General features: G+C 38.9%; 1 protein-coding gene across 2 annotated transcripts; it reads left to right on the top strand.

The window, feature by feature from the left end:
* Positions 1-1,354: 1,354 nt before the first annotated feature.
* alkal1 (ALK and LTK ligand 1) lies at positions 1,355-10,582 on the top strand. 2 transcript variants are annotated; one of them, XM_062395998.1, is made up of 6 exons: positions 1,355-1,926; positions 2,204-2,485; positions 5,160-5,213; positions 6,011-6,091; positions 8,009-8,082; positions 10,093-10,582. In XM_062395998.1, the coding sequence occupies exons 2-5, from the start codon at positions 2,215-2,217 to the stop codon at positions 8,071-8,073; spliced, it is 471 nt and encodes a 156-aa protein (XP_062251982.1). In that variant the 5' UTR covers positions 1,355-1,926; positions 2,204-2,214; the 3' UTR covers positions 8,074-8,082; positions 10,093-10,582. The 2 variants fall into 2 exon arrangements, with proteins under 2 accessions (XP_062251982.1, XP_062251981.1); XM_062395997.1 differs by having other exon boundaries at positions 6,008-6,091.
* Positions 10,583-10,686: the final 104 nt, after the last annotated feature.

Raw genomic sequence — 10,686 nt, 5'->3', positions numbered from 1 at the left:
CGATAAAGAAAAATCAAAAGCAAATTTTTAAATGCATTTCAATCAGTCTATTAAGCATATAGTGTTATATTTCGAGTTTTATTTTGTTGATGTAGTAGCTATGGTTAGCTAGCCAGAAAATAAGCTAGCTAACTAAAAGCTAGTTAGTATTGTGCATATTTGTCTTTCTCACTTGTAATGGTATGTTAACAAAACAAACACGCATCAGATGTTCAAGAGCAGCTGTGTGAATGTATGGCAGTTGTTCCATAGTGAACACATACTGTATGGGTCATTTTTGTGTTAAGGTGATATAGAAATTTAATATTTACTTGGGTAATATCTGAAATACTGAATGATGAAATTCATTCATTGCAAACATATAGAAAATAAAAACTAAGCAGGGTCACTTTTGACCCATGTTCTGTATCAAAGGATTAACTAAACTTGGCTAAACGTAGCTAAAGTTAGCTCAAGTTTGCTCAACACAATGTCAGCTTCTCCAAGATGACACGGCGCTCAGAGTAACCGGGTTTCCGGATGTTGCTCAAGTAGTTGTATAATTTACAGTTTAAACAATGTGAATTAGAACTCACACTGCAACAGGGACAGTTTTATTACTACACTAAACAACAAAGATATGTAATCATAATGAAAATAATAAACTTTCAGGTTTTCCCAACCTACTGGTTAGGGTTAGTCATTTATTTATTATTATTTGATTTTCATCTTCATTGACCCACACCAACTTTTTTTCTTATTAACTTTTTTTTTTTTATTCTAAATATGGAGAAAAATTATAAATCTAAATAACAATCTTCACTAAATAAGGCATCATATATGAGCAAAAGAACCATGGTTTATCTCCAGGAGAACCCCATCACTCTCACATCTACTGAGACACCAGGTGATGATCCTGTCAGTGAAGACACTGTTCTTTATCACACTGTGTAATGTAATGGGATTTGTGTTTGTGCAAATGTGGCGTTTTGCTGCAAGAACCACACTACAACTCAATTATATGTAATGGAAGCTGCATGCAAGCCTGTGTTCCCATTGTAAATTACACAATGAACATATCAACCAACCTGGAGAGTCCTTATAAAACCACTCACATACATCACAATGGTTTCACTATTGAATGGCCTCATGCAGAAAGCTGGGCCAATAATCCACTAACTTCCTGGACTCCGTTTAAAGTGCATTTTCGAATTTAACGCAGGGTGTGATAATTCTGAAAAGCTCTGCCACTGTGATCCTAAAGGTTTATGCTGAGGGCTGGAAATCAGCCGGGTGTCTGCTTCTGAGGCGCATTCCCTGCCACGCTTAGGCGGTCACAAGACATGGACCATCGCTGCACAAAAACACCGACAAGCTGTCAGGTCAGCTAGAAGCTCACAGGCCCACAGATTCCTCCCTTCTCCGCATCCAACATCCAACAAGTTGCTCCATTTGGAAAAAACACTGCCTTGCGCCCTCCCGCCCCCCGGTCTTTGTCGTTTTTATTTTTTTATTTTTCCAGTGTGGATTTCAGCTCGGCTCTTTCTTAAACGATAACCCACCACTTTGTCTGGAAAAGGATATTTTGACCTGGAGTTTAAAAGCTGCTCTAAAACTTCAACTAAGTGGTGTTTCGGTGCGTAAAGGAGGGGCGCACGCCGAACTGAGCAAACGCCACTGGAGGAAATTGCTCCTAAGATGTCAACATTGCTTTGCCACCCACTCGAAATCGATTGTATTACCTTCAAGAAGGTGGCTCCTCGTATAAATAGGGACGCATTATTTCGAGAAAGACGGTGGTGAGGCGCAATCTGTTGGGTGCTCTCTTTCTCTCTCTCTTTCTCTCCCTCTCTTCCTCTCGGAACTATACAGACAACGCCTGGAAGAATTTGCGGAGGACAATCGTGTCCACTCTCCAGGACATACGCATCTTTAAAGCCTGAACTAGTAAGTGTGCAGTTTGATTAACTACATTTGTTTTCCCCTTGTATTCTCAGGTGGAAGAAATGCATCTCGTGCGTAAAGTGAATTCTCCCGGACAATTTATATCCCCCTTTAAAGGAAATTTATTTTTGGTAATTTGGGGAAAGTGAAGGAAATCAAAATGCATGACGTAAAGTATACATCTTTTTTTGATAGAATAAAACAAACAAGGGTGGTTGTTTGACTGTTTTGAAACCATGCAACTCCTGTGTCACAAAACTTATTGTGCATATGCTTTCAGACGGTGAAGTCATGCAGGTGGAGAGGAAATGGCACATACTGTTGACTATCTTCTTCCTGCTCATCACCTCGGGCCAGTGCATGGACAGCAAGGAGGTCAAGCAGAAAGAGAGAAGGACCCTGTTGGATCTAATCTTGCAGGTTATCAGAGACAGCCAGCAGCGGGACAAACCCATCTCCCGGCGCTGCAGCAGTGGACTCCTCACCTCATCCCATGACATGAAGTTCTCCTCCCGTGAAAAGCCTTTCTATGTTCCAAGGCTGGATAACAGTAGACTCATAGGTAAGCTGATAAGATTTAATTTTAGGTCCTGATGATGAAAGCATAATCCCCATTTTACTGTGGGAGACAGCTGTCATTGGTCTGGTCTGTGCAGTACATCTCATATAGAAGCCTTAGTTAGTTTGGCTGAGTGGAACATGGGTTTAATTTTTTAGAAATGGGGGAAAAGAAAGTCAGGTTTTCTTGTTCATAAATTGGATTTAGGCAAGAGTAAACTCAAAGACAGGGTGCAGCAGTCAAGTCCTTTCGGCTTCTCTTAAACACATGTGACGCAGGTGGGCCTCATCTGTGTGTGTTGTGACGTTGTATCACATTTATCATACTTGGTGCATCTGTTATTTCACCACGGCGTTTGAACAAATCGCTCCCTCGCTCAGACTGTGATTGACTGATGGCCGGAGACAGGGATAGGTCCTGTGAATTCATGTGGGAGGAGCACCGTCACAACGAACCCCAGTGAATGATTCATTCAGTGTGATTCATTGTGGAATCTCAAATATGAACACACACACACACACACAAACACACTTTGACATCCCAAAGAGCATTTCTAATCGCAGGCACCTCTGCAAGGCATATGAGACAGAGCTTGTGCTGTGTCACATCCATGTCACCTATATCATTCACTGTTACTGCTTTTGAACACACATGGAGTGCTAAGACTATATGAGGAGACCATTAAACTGTGTTTCATTTATATGTCAAGGAGAGTCTAACATGCTGATGATTTGAGCTCCTTGCCTAAAACAAACTGACATTCGATATTATTTTCCATAAAAGTGAATCTCCAATTTATTTTCAATCTTCCGCTAATCATTGCTCCTAAATGAAGTGAGAACGTGCCAGTTGCTGCTCTGCCTTACTGGATTGAATAAAACATTACTTCCAGACAGGAATTAAGCCATTAAAGTACATCTCCCTTGAATTATCTGAGATCCAAGACAGACGGTTTGCCCGAGTCAAACTGTAATAAAGACAACGCAAACCCAGCGTGTCGTTCAGGATGTTTATGTGCAGTAGGAGGTTATTAAGTGCCAAGTGAAGGATAATGTGTTGTTTACTGCTGTTTTTAGAATTTTCTCCACCATCACCATCAATCAGATCATGTTGTAGGGTTGCTGCACAGGCATCGTGGAGCTCAAAGTCTCGGCTCCAGCTTACGCAATTGGAAAAGTACTTTTCTCAGACCACTGGCTGGATGGAATTTATCTTTTGAGGATATTAAAAGCAGCATATTAGCAACTGGTGCATGTGACACAACCCGAAAGATCCATGGTCACGCAAGGATAGATGCTTTGAACACAATGAGGAGGAAGGAGAAACATCTGTGAGCCCACAGTACGTTCACCCTATAGTCTTCCCTATTTCCCTCTTTGATGTGCGTCGACTCAATATGCCTACGACAAGGCACACGTAACAAGAGGGATCCTGAACTTTATAACTAGCTTCATCTGTTATGCTTTCTCTTTTCATATGTATAGCACAATAAGTAAGCTTCAGACTTTTATTTTGTAATATTGTTGATCTGCATTTATTATTACTCAGGAAATACAGTACAATGTCCTCATGTAGGTGATATTGTGTAATCCTGGCTGCCACTTTCTTTCTATCTAATTCTGATTTGGGCTAGATGGCAAACTTGGCTCTTACACATCATTAATAATGTTAAGAGTTGTCAAATCTACCGTATAAGTGTATTTATCTGTGTTTTCATTGTTTTGAATTTAAAGGGATTAAAAATGACTGCCTTTGTTGGCTCTCAAATTGACCACATTCTCATCTCTCATTGCAGCTACAGCATTGCATGCCCCTGGGGCTGGTGGCTAATAAAGTGTTAGCCCAGTAACTACTTGCATGGACTTACTCTGATGAGCATTAAATGTCCATACAATAATCTCTTCAGCCTGTTAGCATGGCCAGTGGGTTATCTTATAAGACAGCCGCATGTGCTTCCTGTGTGGACACAGAAGAGGGGGTTCGCCTGAAGAATAATGTCAGGATGTAGGTGCATTATAGAAATACCAAATATGCAGCATCACCAATGAAACAAATTCACGTGTAACTAGAGTGGCACTCATTAGAGTGCATACCTATGCCAAGGCCCCTACAAAACCACATTTACATTCACTAGATTCTGATTTTAATTGGATCTGCACCAGATGTTACCCACTCATAGACATCAGCTTCCTTTTCATCCAAATCCATGAATTATTCTCGGAGAAATCAATTAAACTGTTACCCGTGGTTTAAGAAAAGTGAGAGAAAAACATTAATTCAGCCTTGTGTCATGCAGCAACCCTCCGAAACATTTCATGGAAATCGAATTAGTTGTTTTTGCGTAATCCTGCAAACAAACCAACAAACCCTAATGAAAACATAACCTCTTTTACTGGGATAATAATGTTCATTTAAAGTGCTGTATTCAGACATTTTATTTGCAGTAAGTGCAGTGAAATTATTTTGATCAACAAAATGAGCCATGGAAAATAACCATGCAGCCTTTTGATGAGCTGAGCCATATATTTGACATTAAAGTGGTTGTAATGAAAGATGCAACACAGGTTGACTTAGATATTAACGGTCGTATTAATTGTCCCAATCGTGGGCACGTGCTCATCTGTTGTGAAATGACTTGTTTGTCGACCGACCAGCTTACAGTGTTTCTCTCTTTCAGAAATAGTTCCTCGAGATGTAAACATGAAGGGCAAATTCATTCAGCATTTCACAGGTAAGAACATTTACCATCCGCCATCATCTGTGCGCCGCTTCAGCTTTCAACATGTTCTGCTGCCGCCCTGCTGCAAACATTGCAAAACTGTTTTAACTGGCAAATGTCTATAAGAGCATACTTTTCTCATGCATCTTTTGGCTGTTTTTCATTCCTGTGAGCCATCCATCAGCATGCCTCATTCACACTGCTGTTTGTCAGACAAATTTTTTTTTCGAAACCTCCATTTATATAAAGTTCTTATATTGAAAAGAAAGAAGTCTTTTTCATTTCTATTGGGTAGAACATTCATCTTAGAACTAGTAACCAACGCTGCCAAATAAATGTCGCGGAGCATAATGTATAATTATTCTGCTCTGAGATGTAGTTGGGTGGAAGTATAAAATAGCAACTGTCCTCCACTGCAAGCCGACAGAATTAAGCTGCAGGCAGTGAAAGGTTAAGCAGATTATTTGTCTCGGGACCTATGAGTAGACTTCATTATTGGTGTGAAAATCTGGAAGCTTAAATGTTTGTTCAGAAACTCTTAGTGGTGATTATGACTTAATACTCAATTCTTCAGTTGAACCCTGACTCTTTAACCCTGCATTGTTCACCCCCCACTCTGTGATTTGATTTGATTCAGTTTTTTTATCGGGCATTTCTTATAAACTCACTGTGGGCTTGTGGTGTTATAATGGTATAATGTGTTTAAACCAGCAGACTGGATAAAGAGGAATGACAGAGTAATGATCACTCACTTGGTCATTAAAAGTCTTTTTTTCACTTTGGCTGATGAGACCTTTTCTATTAAGCAGGACCAGTCAAGTTCTCGTCGGAGTGCAGAACACACTTTCATAGACTTTATCACAACACAAGGGACTGCTCGCGGCCAGCATGTATGTATACCTTTTAACACTCTTCTTATAATGTGCTTAATATCTGAACTACAAGACACTGCCCTGCGTAAATATGATGTTTTAAAGGCCCTAAAAATCACAATTTAGTGATAATTGTATCAGTTTAAGTTGTTGTTAGTTGTTCACTTACATATGATCAGAACAGACTCAGTGCTAAACTTTTTGAATGCTAAACTCTTGATAAGTAAGAACCAAGGATGATTTTCTCAAACTTGAACTTTAATTGGTGCATATCTATTATATATTTAAATAGACAGTATGATCAGGGACAATATCATCATAACTGGCTCGCTCTAAAAGGATATGGATTCAGGAAAAGTTGATATAAAGAACAGTTATTCCCTAATGATTTGTCATATCAACGTTTAAGGAAAAGCTATTTGCATTTTGTCCCTTTCTGATCCTTTGGCCTTGTCGCAGGTTGTGTTTCTGTGATTTGCAAGGAAAACCATTTATTTCACAATTTTAAAAAGTTGATATGTCTATTTGCTCTTCTCAGTATTCAATCCTTTAGATTTTTCCTGTAACCCATTTGAGGGTCACGTACCCCCTGTTGGGAACCATTAACAAAGAAACAGCTGTAACCTCTGTTTGCAAGCTTAAGGATCAGTCCTTCTCCTTGGGATGTTTACATGTGGGAATTAGGAGAATGACATCCAGCAGAATTTGGAGAATGATTGCAGACCATGTGGGTTTGTCACAGACGGGTGTGTTTAGTTAGACTTGCCTGTACTGTGGAGGGGGAATCGGAGACAGGGGGCTCTCTGTCGGGCTCCCTCTGATGCCTCTGTCAAGTAAGCACAGACTTACAGCTTCTTTTTTTTTTTTTGCGTCTGGTTGTAATATTCAGTAGGTAGTTTAGTTTGAACCAGACAGGGAGACACGATGGAGAACCACAACTGGTTCACAGACAGGATTCATTTGACTGTTTAACTGGGATGACGTAGATGGTTGTTAAATGCAACGTTTATGGCTCATCTCTCAAGCTAATGTCACTGCTGATGATATTAGAAAACACGACGGATGGTTAACTTCACATGCTGAGTGTGTTAAAGGGACATTTCAACTGTAAATGCCCTGTCAGGAATTAGCATCACTTTGACTGACACTATAAATGACTTAGTACACACTGTAGTTTGCATAGGTCCAGCACATACTTTACACGCGTACTCTGAAAACACTATAGTGCATTTGCATTATTTTTACACATCCAAAGTACCAGGCCTGGCCGAATCTAAAACACTAAAATGGGAAGAACACGCATTTCCAGTAAACATCTTTTGAGGAATGTTGAATCGACAAATCACAACCGAATGCTTGAAAAGGAGAAAAACTTCACACTTAAAGCTACTGTTAAAGCATTTAAGAATCCCATCTTAAATACCCACAATGTATTTTCAATAAATCATGTAATATATCAGCACTGCAGAACATGCATACCATAGCAGACGTCGTCATAAATATAGATAGAAAATAAGAGCCCAAAAATACATATACTATAAACTCTGGTTTGACGTTCATGTCACATCAATAGTCGGTGTTCCAACAGGTTTAGGCTACACAGCCGTTATAAACATTCACTATTAACTATCTTTCTTGATGTATGTTAAAATAGAGAGAGTCAGAGTATAGCATCAATGATCTACATTCAAGCGGATGTTTAGAGAAATATCTAGAGAACATTTTTTATCACGAAATAATCGGTGGAAGTAAAATCACAGATATGGGCTCATATAATCAAGAATTTGAAACTCTGAAAGTTTGTTTTTCTACCAGCTTATTAAGAGTCACTCTCTGAAAACGAGACACACAGTACATCCGTGCTTTGATTTCCAAGGTGTTATGATATTAACATGTTAATGACCTTTTCTCCCCCACTGTCTTTTTGTTTTCCAGATTACAAAAGATGCGCAAGATTGCTAACTCGATTAGCAATGAGTCCGCTCTGCATGCAATCGTAAATGTTGCATGTAAGTAACAGTATTTTTATCATCTTGGGCAGAGTTTTGGCCTGCAGCACATGCACATTCAACTGACAGCCTCCTCTCACATGTCAAAGTAAAAAGGGTTATTGAGATCTTCATTTTGGATGTAGGCACTTGATAAATTTCATTCTCAGCGGGACATGGAGGAATTTCTTTTGTTGCGCTATATGGGAAGATTTATTTAAATGTTCGTCTGATGTGCATTGGAAGGAAACTTATACTCATTTAATCAGAAACGTTGTGTAGTGCATCTGCCTGGCATTTGTACGCAGTCACAATATAGTATTTCTAAGTGGTGGACATACTGAAAAACTAAACCGTCATAAAGAGCCTCCTAAGTGTTTAATCTTAATTTAACCTCTGTTTGTGGTTAGTGCTGTTTGGCTGAAGTTGTAAGCAATCAGTTTCGTAACTTGTAGGAGAGAGACAGAGAGAGAGAGAGAGAAAGAGAGAGAGAGCGAGAGAGAGAGAGAGAGAGAGAGACACAGAGAGATAGAGAGAGAGAAAGAGACAGAACCAAAACATTAATTTCTCTGGAGTAATAATGTTGAGCAAATGTGGGGAATGAACATGTGGTGTGGTCAATAATTCCTCGGAAGAAAAGAACATTTAAGTTACTAGTATGTCTCTCTCCACTGTTAATGTATTTGTTTATTGTTTATACAACATGTTCAGCTCAATACTATTTTATCTGTACCATCACTCCGTAGGATAATTTGCATAGTGTCCAGCGATGTTGACCTCTTCTCCTTCAATATTAGCTTACGCAACCATGGCATCTATTAATGATGCAACTAACAATTACATCGGTGAAGAGTGAATCTATTGATTCATGTTACAATTAATACATTTTACACATAAAAGATAAATACTTTGTATCAAGGCCCATGATGAAGTTTTCAAAAGCTTTTCTTCAAAATCTAAAATAAAATCAACACGATGTCCGGGATGAAAAGATTAATGATGGATAGAATAGTGCATTTATAAACAACAGTGTATTAGGTCCAGATAGAAGAAAATAAATTAGTAGATTTCGAGTTAGTTAATTAGGAAAAAAAACAAGATATATTCTGGAAATATCAGATTTCCCCCTGTGTACTGGAAATACATAACGTGAAGTTTCTAAACTGGAAACGAGTTTTCCATTGAAGGGCATAAGGAATATTATCTTGCCATTACATCATTTTGTCAACTGGCATGAGAGGTATTTTTATCATTTGTGCCTCATGACTGACAGCTTTTTACAAACATTACATAGAAATTGCATTTGATAATAAGTAATGCACCATTCGTGGCCGTAGTAAGTAAAGTCTTATCCATACGCTACCCTCAAACACCCCAAACCCAAACAAAGACATCCTGAAGACAAAGGAGAAACTCAGACTGTCGTCAGTGGAGTAATTTTGGACCTAGTCATAGTCCTCCCTTTGTTAAGGTGATCATCAGTGACAGCAGGTCTGATGCGTTCACTGCCGTCTAGCCCTTAATCCAAAATGGCTAAGAGCACGTACTCCCGGCGAGCGCAATTAGGTCTGGTTGGTAAGTGACTGCTGCAAAAGTGCTCGTTGATACAAGTGGCCGTTTTAGTTCGTTTGAGGTCTTTTTTTGGTATAGGTCCTCTGGTGATTAGAAAATTGAGGAGGCTGACACATCTCTAGGTATTCAGTTTCTCAAGTGAATCAGATAATAAGATCCTGTCCGCAGCGTTCTGAGAAATCTAACAAATGTATATCACAATTGACGGGCTTTTGACGAGATGTTAAGTGATTCATTATCCTCAGACATGACATGTCGTGGAATGCTGGTAATGGCAGGCACGTAATGGCCGCCTTTAGAAGCTGGCAACATGACATTAGGAGTGATGAAAGGTGAAGATGTTAAATTATGTGACCAATACTGCAGGGGAAGGAATTGTCTCACAAAATAAAACTTTAAATCACACAAAAAAGTGCACTTGTTTAACTCAAATTGAGTTTTTTATTTTTTTCATTTCAGGTTGGAACATAATGGAAGAAGGATCAACGTTTTGCCAAGGAAGTGCCTTCAAATCCACAGCAGTCAAATGAACATTGTTGTGTGTATAGTGTTTTTATTTTTGTTTTTTTCCTCGTTGTCATTACTAAAAATGCTGATCGACCTCGCTGGTTGTTTGTGAATGGGTTTGCTTTTTTTTATTTTCATGTATCTGTTTGTACCATATACATTAGTATTTGTAAGGAAACATTAATTTAATATTAAATACATATATTTATTGAAAGGTTATGTATATAATAATTTCACAACCATTCAAAATCAGATTATTTTGTTTATAAAATCTTCTTTTCCTCTGAGGCCGTTATTATGTTCTCAAACTGATCATGCTCCATCATTGTCTTCATTACATTTTATTTGGCACTTGAGTAATCGCTGACAATGAGAACATATGGAATGACATCAGTGGTGATAATGCACTGCGGTATTGAACAATAAAGAATATTGAAGCACAGCGTATTTTGGTATTATTGGAGACAGCGGGAGAAGAGGATAAAATGTCAAGAGGATTTAGAGCTGGATTGGCCCTGTGCAGACAGACGGTGTGATGGCTGCGGC

The sequence above is a fragment of the Platichthys flesus genome, chromosome 9 (assembly GCF_949316205.1).
Source record: "Platichthys flesus chromosome 9, fPlaFle2.1, whole genome shotgun sequence".
In the NCBI taxonomy this organism is placed as follows: Eukaryota; Metazoa; Chordata; class Actinopteri; order Pleuronectiformes; family Pleuronectidae; genus Platichthys; species Platichthys flesus.
Note: the sequence above shows the minus strand (reverse complement) of the source record. Positions and strands in the feature narration are given on the sequence as shown.